General features: G+C 51.0%; 6 protein-coding genes and 2 non-coding genes across 8 annotated transcripts; 3 read left to right on the top strand and 5 right to left on the bottom strand.

Moving 5' to 3' along the window:
* Positions 1-2,573: 2,573 nt before the first annotated feature.
* On the top strand, positions 2,574-3,489 carry CLUP02_02735 (uncharacterized protein; the record flags this gene model as incomplete). Its single annotated transcript, XM_049281764.1, has 4 exons — positions 2,574-2,584; positions 2,724-2,931; positions 2,994-3,213; positions 3,290-3,489. 4 exons carry the CDS (start codon positions 2,574-2,576, stop codon positions 3,487-3,489), a joined length of 639 nt encoding a protein of 212 aa, XP_049138907.1.
* Positions 3,490-3,526: 37 nt separating this feature from the next.
* Positions 3,527-5,618, top strand: CLUP02_02734 (glycosyl hydrolase family 16; the record flags this gene model as incomplete). Its single annotated transcript, XM_049281763.1, has 8 exons — positions 3,527-3,597; positions 3,668-3,720; positions 3,777-3,927; positions 4,013-4,033; positions 4,106-4,338; positions 4,389-4,480; positions 4,678-5,478; positions 5,535-5,618. 8 exons carry the CDS (start codon positions 3,527-3,529, stop codon positions 5,616-5,618), a joined length of 1,506 nt encoding a protein of 501 aa, XP_049138906.1.
* Positions 5,619-5,965: 347 nt separating this feature from the next.
* CLUP02_02733 (methyltransferase) lies at positions 5,966-7,020 on the bottom strand (the record flags this gene model as incomplete). Its single annotated transcript, XM_049281762.1, has 2 exons — positions 5,966-6,201; positions 6,264-7,020. The coding sequence occupies 2 exons, from the start codon at positions 7,018-7,020 to the stop codon at positions 5,966-5,968; spliced, it is 993 nt and encodes a 330-aa protein (XP_049138905.1).
* Positions 7,021-7,718: 698 nt separating this feature from the next.
* On the bottom strand, positions 7,719-7,804 carry CLUP02_tRNA040. Its single transcript has one exon. It is a non-coding gene; the product is annotated as a tRNA-Glu (tRNA).
* Positions 7,805-8,166: 362 nt separating this feature from the next.
* On the bottom strand, positions 8,167-9,943 carry CLUP02_02732 (prostacyclin synthase; the record flags this gene model as incomplete). Its single annotated transcript, XM_049281761.1, has 4 exons — positions 8,167-8,389; positions 8,450-9,133; positions 9,226-9,651; positions 9,747-9,943. The coding sequence occupies 4 exons, from the start codon at positions 9,941-9,943 to the stop codon at positions 8,167-8,169; spliced, it is 1,530 nt and encodes a 509-aa protein (XP_049138904.1).
* Positions 9,944-10,792: 849 nt separating this feature from the next.
* CLUP02_02731 (uncharacterized protein) lies at positions 10,793-12,670 on the top strand (the record flags this gene model as incomplete). Its single annotated transcript, XM_049281760.1, has 9 exons — positions 10,793-10,831; positions 10,917-11,059; positions 11,183-11,309; positions 11,365-11,418; positions 11,460-11,487; positions 11,553-11,991; positions 12,053-12,284; positions 12,387-12,456; positions 12,528-12,670. 9 exons carry the CDS (start codon positions 10,793-10,795, stop codon positions 12,668-12,670), a joined length of 1,275 nt encoding a protein of 424 aa, XP_049138903.1.
* Positions 10,824-10,922, bottom strand: CLUP02_tRNA039. The gene has a single exon. It is a non-coding gene; the product is annotated as a tRNA-Arg (tRNA).
* A 3-nt stretch (positions 12,671-12,673) lies between the features above and the next one.
* CLUP02_02730 (uncharacterized protein) lies at positions 12,674-12,907 on the bottom strand (the record flags this gene model as incomplete). Its single annotated transcript, XM_049281759.1, has 1 exon — positions 12,674-12,907. The coding sequence occupies one exon, from the start codon at positions 12,905-12,907 to the stop codon at positions 12,674-12,676; it is 234 nt and encodes a 77-aa protein (XP_049138902.1).
* Positions 12,908-13,300: the final 393 nt, after the last annotated feature.

Below are 13,300 nucleotides of genomic sequence, written 5' to 3'. Positions count from 1 at the left end.
CGCCGGAGACCATGCTCTTCGCAAGTCTAGATCCTAACAGTGAATACTACTAATAGCACATTGGAATGAGTGATCGGCATTTCATTCAAACATCGTAAATGAATTGGCCTTTTCTCCTTTCACATCGTGCAAGGCTCCTTGGCCAAGGTTGCTGTCTTGCCATCATGGGTGCATCATTATTGGCATTGGTTATCATTTTGTATGTGTAGCACTAATTAGCATACAGGAATTTAACATACTCAAGGAGATATCTATCACGAATGTCAGCACTTGAAACCAGAAATGTGACTTCGCCGATAGCTACAAGCCACCTGGCTTGACTGCAACAAGAGGTCATCCAGGGATGTCGAGGTCGAGGTACTTATGGAGGTTTACCATAAACTTTGGCTTATTTACGTGCTTTTTATGTGTTTACCTGAGACTGGACCCCGAGACTGGACCCCGAGACTGTTGAGCGTATGGCTGAGGTGAATAAGGTAAACCGCAATGGTTGCCAGGGCAGCCACCATCCACATCACCAACGCCGCGCCTTCCTGAGGTTCACCCAGCCACATCACAAACCTTCATCCGATAACTTTTTTTGCCACCAGAATACACAACAAGCCCTCATATACCCCTCCAACGCAATTCCTGTCACCAGCACAGCAGGCGCCCCCTAGGCCGGGGGTCAGGTCAAACTGTGGCGTGGTGGTGGAATGGTTAATGGTCAACATCAATTATCTTCGCCAACCAGCCTACTCGACGACAGGCTTAGCGCATACGAGTATCCAAGTTCGAATCCCAGCATGAGCACCAGAGATGTAGCCCCCAGTTCAGTACCGGGGGGGTGAACTCTTTTGTGTTTTGGACCTTCTTATATTTCTTTCAATTCTCTGCGTATTTCCTCGTACGCCGCGCTTTTATTTTTTTCTTTATGAATTACTAGTTGTGGAAAATCTGTAGCAAGCTATGGCCCGTCTATAGGGGAAGTCTTGACGTGTAGAATTGTCGTGATAGCGTCATCTACCTTACTCTAGGCCTTACCAAGGTCATGTGATGTCAATAAGACAGTTGCTAAACATCACCTGTGGTGTTTTCTCAGGCCAGTAAAATTAATGTACGAACGTTAACTCCATGTTCTATTTCCTCAACTTGTTGCCCAGTTTATCATAAGTTTGAAGGACCATAAAATCTGCATACGACATCGTTATTGAAGCCCTTGCTAGGGCAAGGTAGTGCCAGGGAATAGAACTAGTCATAATTGACCTTGAATAAGGTAATTTAGATAGACGAAAGCCCAATGGCGAACGTGTGAAAACAGAAATGTGTAATTACACGTGATACCTCTCTTCCTCTATGAACATAGAAGAATCAAATCACTAAACAACTCAGCTGCCGAGTGCGTACACCATGTGCATCGTGCCCTTGTCCATGACGTTTTCTACTCTCAACCGAAGTTGGGAGGCCCGTTTCTCGAGATGCATCTGCTGGTCCTTTGAGAGAGGTGCTATGCACTTGAGAGCTGCTGTCATCACACTGCGTGCATTTGTCAACTCATCTGAGAGCATCTTGAGACAGTTCCCACATCCTTGCGGAATAGTAATCTTGATTCCAGAGAGATGGTCCACAATCAGCTTCAAGTGCCCTGTGAAGTGGAAAGGTAGCCGAGGGTCCCAAATATTGAAGTTGTCTGTCATGCTCGCCAGAACCAAAGAACCGACGCCGCTTGGAATGCAGTTCTTTACGCAACTATTCTTCTCTTAACTTTGGATTTATTTCTGTCTTCCATTAGCCCAGGTGGAGGGCCCAAATAAAGGTAGTTATTGTACCGCGAACACCATTGGGTTCAAGTCGTCCTTTTGGTCTGGTTCACGTTCCCAATGAGCGAGTCAACATCCATGAGACATATTGAAGTTTGCGAACCCGCCCTCAACTACCAGACATGCCCCATAACAGCGTGACCCAGGCAAAAATCTCGGAGAAAATTGATCACCGCGAAAGAGCGTAATTATCTCATCACTCTCGGCAGATAGAGGTAGAGTTGTGATAAGCGCAATGATGTTTGATGCACATTGATTTACCTCTCTATACACCTTGAGAACGTGACCTGGTCGCATGACCAGCCTACTGAGACGATCGCGCCGAAGTGATACCGCAAGCACCGAATCTCAAGACCGCGGGGGATTGTGGGGTTAGTGCCGGCTTACGGGTCGGGAGGTCCACCACCAAGTGCCGGCCCAGTGACCGAGAGCTGCTGACTTGCACTGTCATGAAGCAAGATGCCCTTTAGTAATGAGAAAGCGACTACGTGAATCATGAGGCTTCCCCCATGACGCGATATGCCTGAAGTTTTCCAATCGTCAGATTCTTCCCTCCCTTTTTTTTTTTCTTTCTTCTATTGCAACCCTATGTTGATGCCACGCACGCGTCCAGTCCAATCCACTCATCCACACACTTCCACCACAGCAAAAGAGATTTCCCCTTCAGGATCACGGTCCCCCTTGCACTTTTGACCCCAACCAATCAGACTCCGAATCGCTACCAACCTAGGGAGTTATTCGCATTGGCTTAGGCGCCTCACCCGCACTAAAGCCATGTTGGCAAGGTGCCATCGAGCGTTTTTCACATGCCCTTTTAATTCCCCAACTTGGACGAATGGCCAGTCAGAAGAGAACTCTTTGGGCTGGCTGATTGAAGGGTTCCCTGAAACTGGCCTTGTTTGGACACAAGAAAGTCAGGTGCAGAACGGATTATACCCACAAGAACCCCATCTTCCCCCTTTTCCCAAGAGGAGAGCGACTGGCTAAGACACTGAGCCTGTCAAAAGCGCAGCTGTCCGCATTTGCTACCTCGTGCAGTCTTTCGGAGCCTGCAACGTCACCTTTTCCAACACCAAGCACTTGGTTTATTGCGCCAAACATGACAAGAAGTAAAAGGGGGGCAACAACTAATGTGCGCAGTGCAGGTGTCTAGATCTTGCAGCTTACTAGACTGATTTGCACAACTGCCGCTAGCGCGGTGGCGTTCAGGTACCGCCATTCCCATATGTTCTCGCTAGGCTCCGTCACACAAAGGTCACCAATATCTCTCGCCTGATGTCTCTCCGTCAGTCTTGGGGTCCATCTGCAAAATCACTGGACGTGACGAAAACAATGTACCGCTTGGCAACGGAGTCCACCTCCCAAGACCCCAAGACCGTAGGCGGGAAGGGAGCTCAATATGACAATAGCAAAGGTCTGCCGAAGCGAAGCAGGCTCAGACCTTGGAATCATCTGCGGGTTCCTGGGGGTTTTCCTCTTCCATGGACTAGGAAGGGCGGCCGAACGCCACTTCCCGCGTGGCCGTCGCCAGGGTCAGTCTGTTCAAGCCGCAACCAACCACAGGCCTCGGGGCCGCGCCGCTGGTACCGATCCCTCGACATCCCCGTGGTCCCCCTTCTTCCGCTCGCGGGGCGCTTTTAAAGCCTTGCCATCTTCCGTCACCGATTGGCAGATGTCCAAAATGAAATGAAGCCTCTCCCGAAGGGACACTTGGGGGCCCAAAAGCCATGCCAGTTCCCCCGGTGTTTCTCAAAACAGGGACATATTCGGATCAGTTGGTCCTTCTCGACTTCTATTGGTCACCCTTGAAGAGCCTTAATCTTTCTTTTTTGCCAAACTACATGTAATATGCACGTTTGTCAAGCCAGCCACAAGTGTCTGCGCTCCGCTTATGCGCCCGCCTCATCTCGGAATATTGGCCGTGCCAACCGCGAATCCGTGATTGACAGACCGGACGGGCCGTGATCAGAGCGCAAGGGGGCACCAGCGTCCGAGATATTGGAGCCACCGAGGATGTGGAAGTGTGTCCCGCGGCGGACCATGTCTCAGAGGAGCACGCTTCCTCCGTCCATCACTCCTACACCGCGTGGTGCACCCATTCTCGTGGGCTTGGGGCACGGTCTTCGAGGTGAGTAGCGGGGACGTACATGTGCCATCTGATATTCTAGACCGGACCATCCAAGTCCGATTTGCCTTGCCCTGTGCAACACTAGACGACGGAGAGAGCACAGGGGGTAAGCATATATGAACCAGACTACCATCCACCCTCCTTGAGACCTCCGTTCTCTGCTGAAGATTGGACGCAGCTCTGAGACTCGGGGACTCTTGTCATTAAACAGGAAAGAAAAAAGGGACAATTCTCCTCCCCGTAGCCCACCGGGCGGCGGTGACTACAGCACAGTATCACTACGACTTGGAAGAGGCAAGTCTAGATTCGACATGCGGGTTGCTCCCGCCGCTGAGGTGGCCCTTCTTTGTTCCAAGGGCTGGGCAGAGGAGAACCCTTGGTCCTTGGCCAACGCGGCACGCATCGCTCAATGTTACATCTGCAGGCTCACACTTGGCCTTTTTCCTATTGTATATATACAGCAAGTCCCATGATGAATGCTTCCCGTTCTGTCCTCATGGTCCTTCAACCCGCTCCTCGTGCGCCCTTCCCCCCGACGACAACATCCACCATCGTGATCTTGTGCCTCTCCCCGAGACATGCCTTTCCTTTTCGAATAGCCACAGTCTCTCTCTCTTCTCTCTTATAAACCTTCTTCGTCACAGTCCTTTCAGTTTCACTTTGGATAAGTAGTCTGCTTCAAACTCTATTCACTCCTTGAAGCCATCTTTGTAAGACCAGACATCTAGAACACCAACTACGGTTCCTTAGCTCCTAGAGCTTTGCATCATCGCAACAATGTACTCAAACTCCATCCTCTCAACCCTCCTCCTCCTTCTCCCAGCCTCCACCCGGGCCTGGGACTCTCCAAACTACTCTGGCCTTACCCGCCTCTGGCAAGATAGCTTCCCCGGCGCTTCAGGCGACCCGATCAACGGCGGCAACTGGAACATCATCACCAACCTTCACGTCAACAACGAGATCCAGGAATACACGACCTCCCGCTCCAACCTCCAAATCTCAGGCGGCGGCACCGTCCAAATCGTGCCCCAAAAGGACGGCAACGGCGCATGGACCTCGGGCCGCATCGAGTCCCGCTACGTCTTCACCCCCGCCGCCAGCCGCCTCACCGTCGCCGAGGCCCAGATCCGCTTCGGCGACAACGCCATCGCCAACAAGAAGGGCATCTGGCCCGCCTTTTGGATTCTCGGCGACGCTATCCGCAACGGCGTCAGCTGGCCTCGTTGCGGCGAGCTCGACATCCTCGAGACGGTCAACGGGCAGCTGACGGGGTACGGGACCGTCCACTGCGATATCCTCCCCGGCGGCGCGTGTAACGAGCCCAACGGTATCGGCGGTAACATTGGCATCCCGGATCAGGGGTGGCACACTTGGCGTCTGCAGATTGATCGTCGGTCTGGCAACTGGCAGACGGAGACGATTACGTGGTTCCGTGACGGGCAGCAGTTTCATCAGATCAGCGGCGCCAGGATCAGGAGCGAGGGTATCTGGAACACGTTGGCTCGCGCGCCGTTGTTCTTTATCTTGAATGTCGCCGTCGGCGGTAACTGGGTATGTCGATGCCGTTACAAAAGCTTGTTGGCGATGGTTTGACTGACTGCTTACAGCCCGGAAACCCGGATGGCTCTACCATTGGCGGCTGGGGAAGCATGATGGAGACCGCCTATGTTGCCGTCTACCAGTCCACTTAATCTTGCTCCTCATTAACCTAATCGGGCTCTTGAGCTCGTGTTAAACCTCGTCTTGTTGCTGCTCTTGCAACTACGCCGTTCGCTGTACATATGCCAGCATCATACTTAGATACCCATTGTCCACCTTATAGTATATGCACACAACCACGCTCGCTAGATAATTTCCATAAATAATCTCACCGTCAAGATACATTACAAACTCACTTGCTTAACTATTCCAATGCTTTTGAATGCTTTGTTTTGTAGTATTCATGGCTCATGATAATTACTCCTGACTTTCTTCAACAGCCCGTAGGTACCTGACCCAAGTACAATGATACAGGCGTCCGTGCTCCAATAAATGGTCTCTACTCATAAAACACCAAGCATCTAACCTCTATGCTTTGTCTTCCCTTCGCATCTGCGGGGGTGTTGGGGTCAATAAAGGCCGTGTGAGGCGTGTAATCGGCCCGTCCCGGCTTGCCGCCGGGTCGCCCTTGGCTTCTCGAGTCGAAGCACTTGATGAACATGGCTTCGTCAGGGGTCATATCTTTGGCGTAATACAGCTTGTGCTTGTCGCTTGGTGCGACAGAGAAAGTCTCGCCTGCATTGATGTTAGCGAAATGAACGTGCTTGGAATTCTACTACAGTGAGGGACACACTCACCCTTGACATCGTAATTCTCCGTCGACCGCGCCAAAGCCGGGTCCGGAAGCACCTCCTTGCCCCGATCATCGTCATCGGAATCCGTCCTCCTGGGGTACAACAGATCCACAGCGATCAGATCCTTAGGCTCCGTCGTCCGCCAGTCAATCACCGCAAGCGGGAAGTCACTCGCTGGGTGTCCGATCGGTCTCCAGACATTGATAATCTGGTACCGTCCATTGACCAGCTCATCCGCCTCAGCTCCCGGAACATGCCTCCTCACACGCGCTTCCGCCGCGCCGGGCGTCTGGTCGACATGCACCTGCTGTACAGGCTGTCTAGGGCTGCTCTTCTCCCTCCTCCGGATGGTGTGGTCAAAAATCACAACTTTCTTCACACCGGGCAACTTCTCCCTCAGGAGTGCCTCCACTTCGGCATAGTAGCCGCTTCGCACTGCCTCATCGTCGATGAAGTCCTTCTCCTTAGCAGGTGAGTTGTACACGGCGAAGCCGGAGACGTCGGTGCCGAACTCTTCCGTCGACTCGCGGATGTTCACCACTGAGCGGCGGCGCTCGAGCCGGCTAAAAGAGGTTACGTCTGTATCGACCTTTGCCCAGGGCATGCTGCCCTCCAGAGTCGCGGGGTCTAGATAGCGGAAGTTGCCGGTAGTCATTGTTGCGAGGGGTCTAGTGTGGATGATGCGGGGAATATTGTTGGTTCTGAGACTGGTTTTGATTGATGATGTGAGTATTGAAGTTCGTCGTAGGATTGTGCTCATAATAGTACCTTATATTCACGTCAAATGCAGGGCTGATGTTGAATTACACAATGCCGTGCGAGGGTCAGGGGACGGGAGTTTAAAAGGAGGACTCGTAGGGCGTAATAGGGCGCGCGAATGAGACGACTGGATGATTGCATCACCATGAACCCGCGGCAGTGGCCATTAGTCATTCAGGATTTCTAAGCTGTTTCTCGCAATGTCCGAGACCCACTCCCGGGCTCGGCATCGATTGTGGGGCCTATTGATTTCCAATCGCCGACATTCCGCGATCCGAATTGCTGTCGTCCCGAAATGCATGCGTCAATCCCGCGGGGTATGCACCGCTCGACGGCGGGAGAGTCAGCTTCACGGGGTTTAGATCAAATGCCCGACCGCCCAGTACACCACCAGCGGCATTCTGATCTATTCACTAAACAGTGCTTACTCCAAAGTGAACAAGCCGTTGAGTTTGACTCAATACTTCGCGACCATAGCGAGACTTGTAAGTGTGTTAGATAATATGCATGCATGGTCGTAGTAGTCGTTATCGGCAAATACTTTCGCCTATGACTTATACATGACCAGGTAATTCAGTGAATCCAGTCGGGTAAGTTAAGTGTAAGTTATCTAGAAAAGGCATGGATAGATAATAAGACATAAAGTGGGTTCTACCGCGAAAAACAAAAGTTAAGCCGTTTGAGACACGTCTTGCTAATTTCCGAAACCGAGAATCGAACTCGGGGCTATGCCTAACCTCTCACAAGATGAGAGGGCATCATGTTGGCCACTACACCATATCGGATGTTGATGCAAAATTCCGCAGGTATCCAACTCATACTCAGTTGCCGTTGTGCGTATCCACAGCGGAGACGCAGCCATTTTGACTACCCTAACGGCTCCGCAAGGTTTGGATACACGAAGTCGCGATCGATGCAATTCAATTACACTACCTAAGTGTTCGATGTCACAAAGGGCTGGCGAAGACGTATTATGACTACTTATGAAAGTTGGCAATGCACCAAAGGGATTCATTGTACCATGTGCAGGTACTCGATGCTACCGGAACCAAACTAAGGACATAGAGTCGAAACTCCTTCACCGACCAAGTTTAAGTGGCTTCAAAAGAGAATGTTCCGTATCATATGCTTGATCCAGTCTTGCATCTCAATATGCCACAGACCATTTCACGTGCCTCCAAGCCTCTCGCCTACTGATTCTGACTCTTGAGTCTGGTCCGGGCTTCGGCCTCCCTATGCCAGTCGTTGCCCAAGGGACTTGGGCTTTCGGGACCCTAACGGGCCCGCCGTCAGTACCTTCTAAATCAATACCGAGTATCATTTGCGCAGCAATGCCAAGAAGAAGTCCGTTGGCAAGGTGGCGGCCAGGGCTTTCACAAAGATGCACGGTCAGTGTAAATCATCAAACCAGAGAGAATCAATTCACGTACCAGACATGTTTGCCCCCTCCAAAAGGAAGGAAACCAGGCGGCGATGATGCATTGTAACCCATTTCCAGAAACCTGTCACCTTGCCAGCTTTCAGGGTTGGCGCCCCATACTTTTTCATCACTATGTAGAACGCTAAGCGGCATCTGGATATTGTTCCCTTTCTTGAGGAGGTACGAGCGGCCGTCGTCCGATATCGTCGTGTCTGTCATTACCGTTCGTGTGATGTTATCGACAATATTGTGTCGCTCCGTCTCTTGCGCAGAAGACAGGAGTAGTGGACAGTGCTTTTTGATTTTCCTCAGGTGAAGTGTCATCTCGATATGGTCTTGATCAGTTCGCTTCTCAGTAACCGCGGCATTGAGAAGCTCGGTCCGAATACTGGCCAAAAGGTCTGGCTGGCTGTAAATATTCGAAAGAAGCCAGAAGACGAGCGTGGAGATGTTGGCGAGAGCGGTGGCTAGGAGAATCTCAATCTTGGCGCTGTTGTGGATCGACATTCCGAACTTTCGTTCTGCACCAAATCTATCCTTGGTGAATTGAGGAACTTCGGCGCCAAAATCCTCCTCACGCTTGATGTACGCTTCCAAGGCTTCAATAACCTCCGTTCTTGCTTTGAATGCTTTGGACGCGATGACAGAGGGGGCAAACCCAGGGAAGAGTCTGTGCATGTCATCGTGATAGATCCTGGGTGTTGAGAATTAGCCTAGTTTCAATCATGGTAGACGCGCCTGTAGCGTGGCGAGACCGGGACAGATATAAGGATACGATGTAGTTACCAGAAACTCTGCATGACTCCGCTGTTCTCCCAAGGGCTCAACTTCCCGTAGAAGCCTCTCATGACGGCCCTCGACACTGTCTCACGAGTCCAGCAATAGAAGTCTCGTGGCTCGAGCTGGTCAAAGAGTATTTCGTCAAGAGAGGTGGCTAAATTGCTGACCCCTGATCTGGTAAGATCAATCAACGAAGGTCCGGCCAGTCCTTTGTAGAGAACCTTAAAGATGGCGGTACGAAACTCCGGGTTCGTCCACAAATCCATCCCTTGGCCCTCCATGCCTACCAAAGTGCGAACAAAGGTGTCAATCAGGGGTTCGAAACTAAGAGTCCGCTTCTGGAATATGGACGATGCCAGTTGTGGTGAAGATGCCACGTAAAGCTTGCTTCCAAGGATGGGCAACGAGTATGCCGTCATATTGAATTTCTCGCTAGTATCGTATCAGCTTACAATGAAGTTGGACCATGATTGCCCGTCCGACTCCATCATCCCGTAAACGTTCAAGCAGGATGGCTCGGGACTTACTGATTCTTGACATGTTGCTTGTAGCCCATCTGGATTAGATCAATCAAATGACCAATGAAAGGTATTTTTGGTTGTAGGGCCGGAGGCTCCTGCGAGTCTGGAACTTTTGGCCAGACACTACGAACAAGAAATATGACTAGGCAACAGGCCAAAGGAAACCATATCACTTGGGCTTCGTCCAATGTGCTTGTTATCATTTTGTAAGGGCTTCTTTCTGCAATTCTGGCTCCTAAAATTTGGTTGTAGGTTTTAGACACTAGGCGCCTCGGAGCAACTCAGACATTCCCTTCCTTCATTTTATGCTATTTTTCGGACTTAAAGACGCAAGCAGCATCTAATTTCGTTATTATCAGCTGCACAACACTTGCAGTTAACTCCGCCACATTTAGCCATGGATGCATTATCGTAACGGTCTCGCGTCTTGATTTGGATCCAAACTCCTCCTGGAAACGTATGTCGAGCTGCGGCGCTAACGTACAGTAAGCAATATTGTGGTGAAAAACTACAACCACCAATCAAATGGGTGTCTGACTTGCAGATGATTTGAGCTGAAAACCACTTCGGTACTAGCACAGTGAAATAATAGACGCGCAGCATGACAGACGTGAGATTATGTGGTGAGCTTTTAGTGCAAATATCAAGATGACTTTTACCGTGGTCAAGATAAGTGATGTCTCGGTTTACAATAGAGGGCCCTTGGCTCTTGGGTGTTGCTGACAACGTCGGCCAGGCTTACACCGCTTGTCAGTTGTGTCACGTATTCGAGACCTTGAGGGTATGTCCAGCGGTCCGCGTGTAAGTCTTTGAAAGAATTTTAAATGCTTCAAATTGAAATCAATTGCCCCTTCAGTTTCGGTTCATGCGATCACAAGACCCGAGCGAGTATTGTTTCCCACTTGTGGTTTGGTCAAGTTGGGGTTCATTAAGGAGGTGCAAAGAATCAGGACAATCTTCAACTAAAAGCACCTTATTTATCTACCTCAGAACAATGAGAAACCAATGAAATATTGCAAAAGAAGAAGGAATCGATCCATTCAGTGTCAAAGATGAGGATCAAAGGCAAAGATGGCAAAAGAATGACCAACGTGGGGCTCGAACCCACAACCCCCAGATAACCACAACTCTTGGAAGGAGAGAAGATAGAAGTCTGATGCGCTACCATTGCGCCAGCCGGCCAGTTGCTTTGATGACGTTTTCGCAGCAGCTGTACATTTATACACCCCACTTTACAAGGGCTCCAGACAAATCGCGCCCCTGACTCCCCTTGCCCGCAGTGGCACACATCAGAACAAAACCCAAATTTTCACGATCTCGTACGTCGTTCGCCCGCTAGTGGACTTATGACGTAACGATTCTCTTCCAGGATCAACGTTGCATCTGCTTTTTGAGTGTTTGCATTCAATTTCTTCTTTCTTTCGGCGTCCCGCACACAAAAGCAAGCCAACGAAAAACCCAAAATTCAGAGACCCCCAGTGGCGATCCATCGGGGAATGGGGTCTGGCGCTGTTGGAGAAAAATCTCACAGAAAGTGTTGGAGCTAGCGATGGGGCAAGCGGGTTCGATGTGGGCATCGCTTCATGACAAACTTCAAGAGTGAATGAGACAGAAAATTCTTCAGCAAAATCGATCTCCCCAGACAGTTCCAACTTCCAGGGAATATGAAGCGAGCATGGTATAGCCTATGTAGCATGCATGAGCGAAGAAACTGTACAGAGCCTCCACTCTTCCGTCTTACACGGAAGTAAGTAGACAGAAACCCTGCCAACTGCTCATGAGAAGTTGATAACCAAAACGAAACGATCTGAGGTTCGGAGCTCCACCACACGCGCCGTTGTTCAAATTCGTGCCGCCGGCTAGATGGAAGCACGCCGAGCACGCCTTGGACCTGCCCTTTTGCTCTTCGCCTTGGAGCTGCCCGGAACTCGTTGCCTCCTAGGCTCAGCATCCAGCCAGGCCGCCTGCGGGCAAGTCATCCCGCCTCCCGGGAGCGCCTCCGGCAAGTCCCCATCAATCACGTAAGAAAAACCACCTCTTCCGTCGTCCGCAACTTGCCTCTGCCACCCCGGGGGGCGCTCTCCAACACGCCCCTCCACCCTCTACCCCCTTTGAACCCGGCTGTCACCGATCCCGAGCAAAAGCCCTGGAGCGCGGTCTTTCAGGCTCTCCCCCTCCTCCACGGCTCCTTTCTCATCTTTGCACCTTGCGAGACGCCCTGTGAACCATCCCAAAACGAGCCGGCTCCGATGTTCGCATACCGTCCCTCTGACACGGCTCTCGCATGACTTTCGGTCTGGCTTGACTCATAGAAAACGCCCCAAATCACCACTGAGCCCGCCTCCTGCCCCTGCCTACCGGATTGCCATCCGAAGGCGCGTGGGCGGGCTGGCCACCACACACCCGGCCCGGTGCGCCGGTTACACATCATCCCCCTTCTCCTGCACCCTACACCGGCTACACATCATGCTGCGCACGGCAAACCGACCACCGCCCACCGTCCGCCAAGGGGCGCTTAAGAGCCCCTCCGCACACCGCACTATCGTGAGATGACCTTGGAAGTTGAATCATCCATTTCGAGACTATAATCGCGCCATACAAACCACGGGGCGGAAGCGAGCTGCCCTTTCGAGCGACGTGGCATAGCTGCTTCCGGGTAAACATGCCGAGCAGGGCATTACTTTCCGTTTCAACTGCCTACGTAGTAGTCCTATGCGTGATGTCCAAGCGAGCAAGTTTAGGAAACTCACAGCAACGCATTAATAACTCGGCAACTCAACTCTATAGAGCGTATGCCGCAAACTCACGATACTCTCATTTCACCGGTACTCAATGTCCCGAAAAGACCCTTCCCTAGACTACTCCAAAGCTCAGATCAACCGCTCGCCAAGGATATTCGCCGTTTGTCGGCGAGCGTTCTAGACTCTTGATTCTCAGAATTCCGTCTCAAAATTTCTCCAACTCTCACCCCAACGCACCCAACTAGTAGTTTTCGTCAAGTAATTGTTTCCTAAGATTAACTGAATAGCTTGAAGCTCGGGGCATTCCCGTCCCAAAAAACCTTGCAGTTCCAGCAGGTCTTGCAGCATCCGCAGCGGGTAAACGCAATGCGAGAACAAAACTAGCAGACAGAAAACGTGGGATGAGCCGCAAGGTAGTGTACACATCGGACAAGTACCTGCCAATAGCCTATAATTATCAAGGGTCGTGACTCGAAAGGGATTTCACATGTTACCATCCCGCTCACCGTGGGTCGCATACCTAGTCTGTGGTTTCGTTGCGGAGGGGCAAATTCTGTTTGAAGTTGTCTCTATGTTCACTGAGTAGTAATACTGCCGCACAATTTGCCGTTGAAGCGCACTCAAAGCATGAAGTTCAACTAAGTCATTCTTAAAGTCAGTCCCAACAAGTCACATTGAAAGATCGAGAGGAAGTGCAAAGTAATTTTGTAGTGATTTGTATAATTAATTCTTGCTTCAATTGTATGTTTCGTCGTCGAGCTAGCTACTGAGAAGCCATGTGACGGGAACCTTGGCATCATCGATCATGCGCCTCTTCCA

Source organism: Colletotrichum lupini, chromosome 2 (genome assembly GCF_023278565.1).
Source record: "Colletotrichum lupini chromosome 2, complete sequence".
NCBI lineage: Eukaryota > Fungi > Ascomycota > Sordariomycetes > Glomerellales > Glomerellaceae > Colletotrichum > Colletotrichum lupini.
Note: the sequence above shows the minus strand (reverse complement) of the source record. Positions and strands in the feature narration are given on the sequence as shown.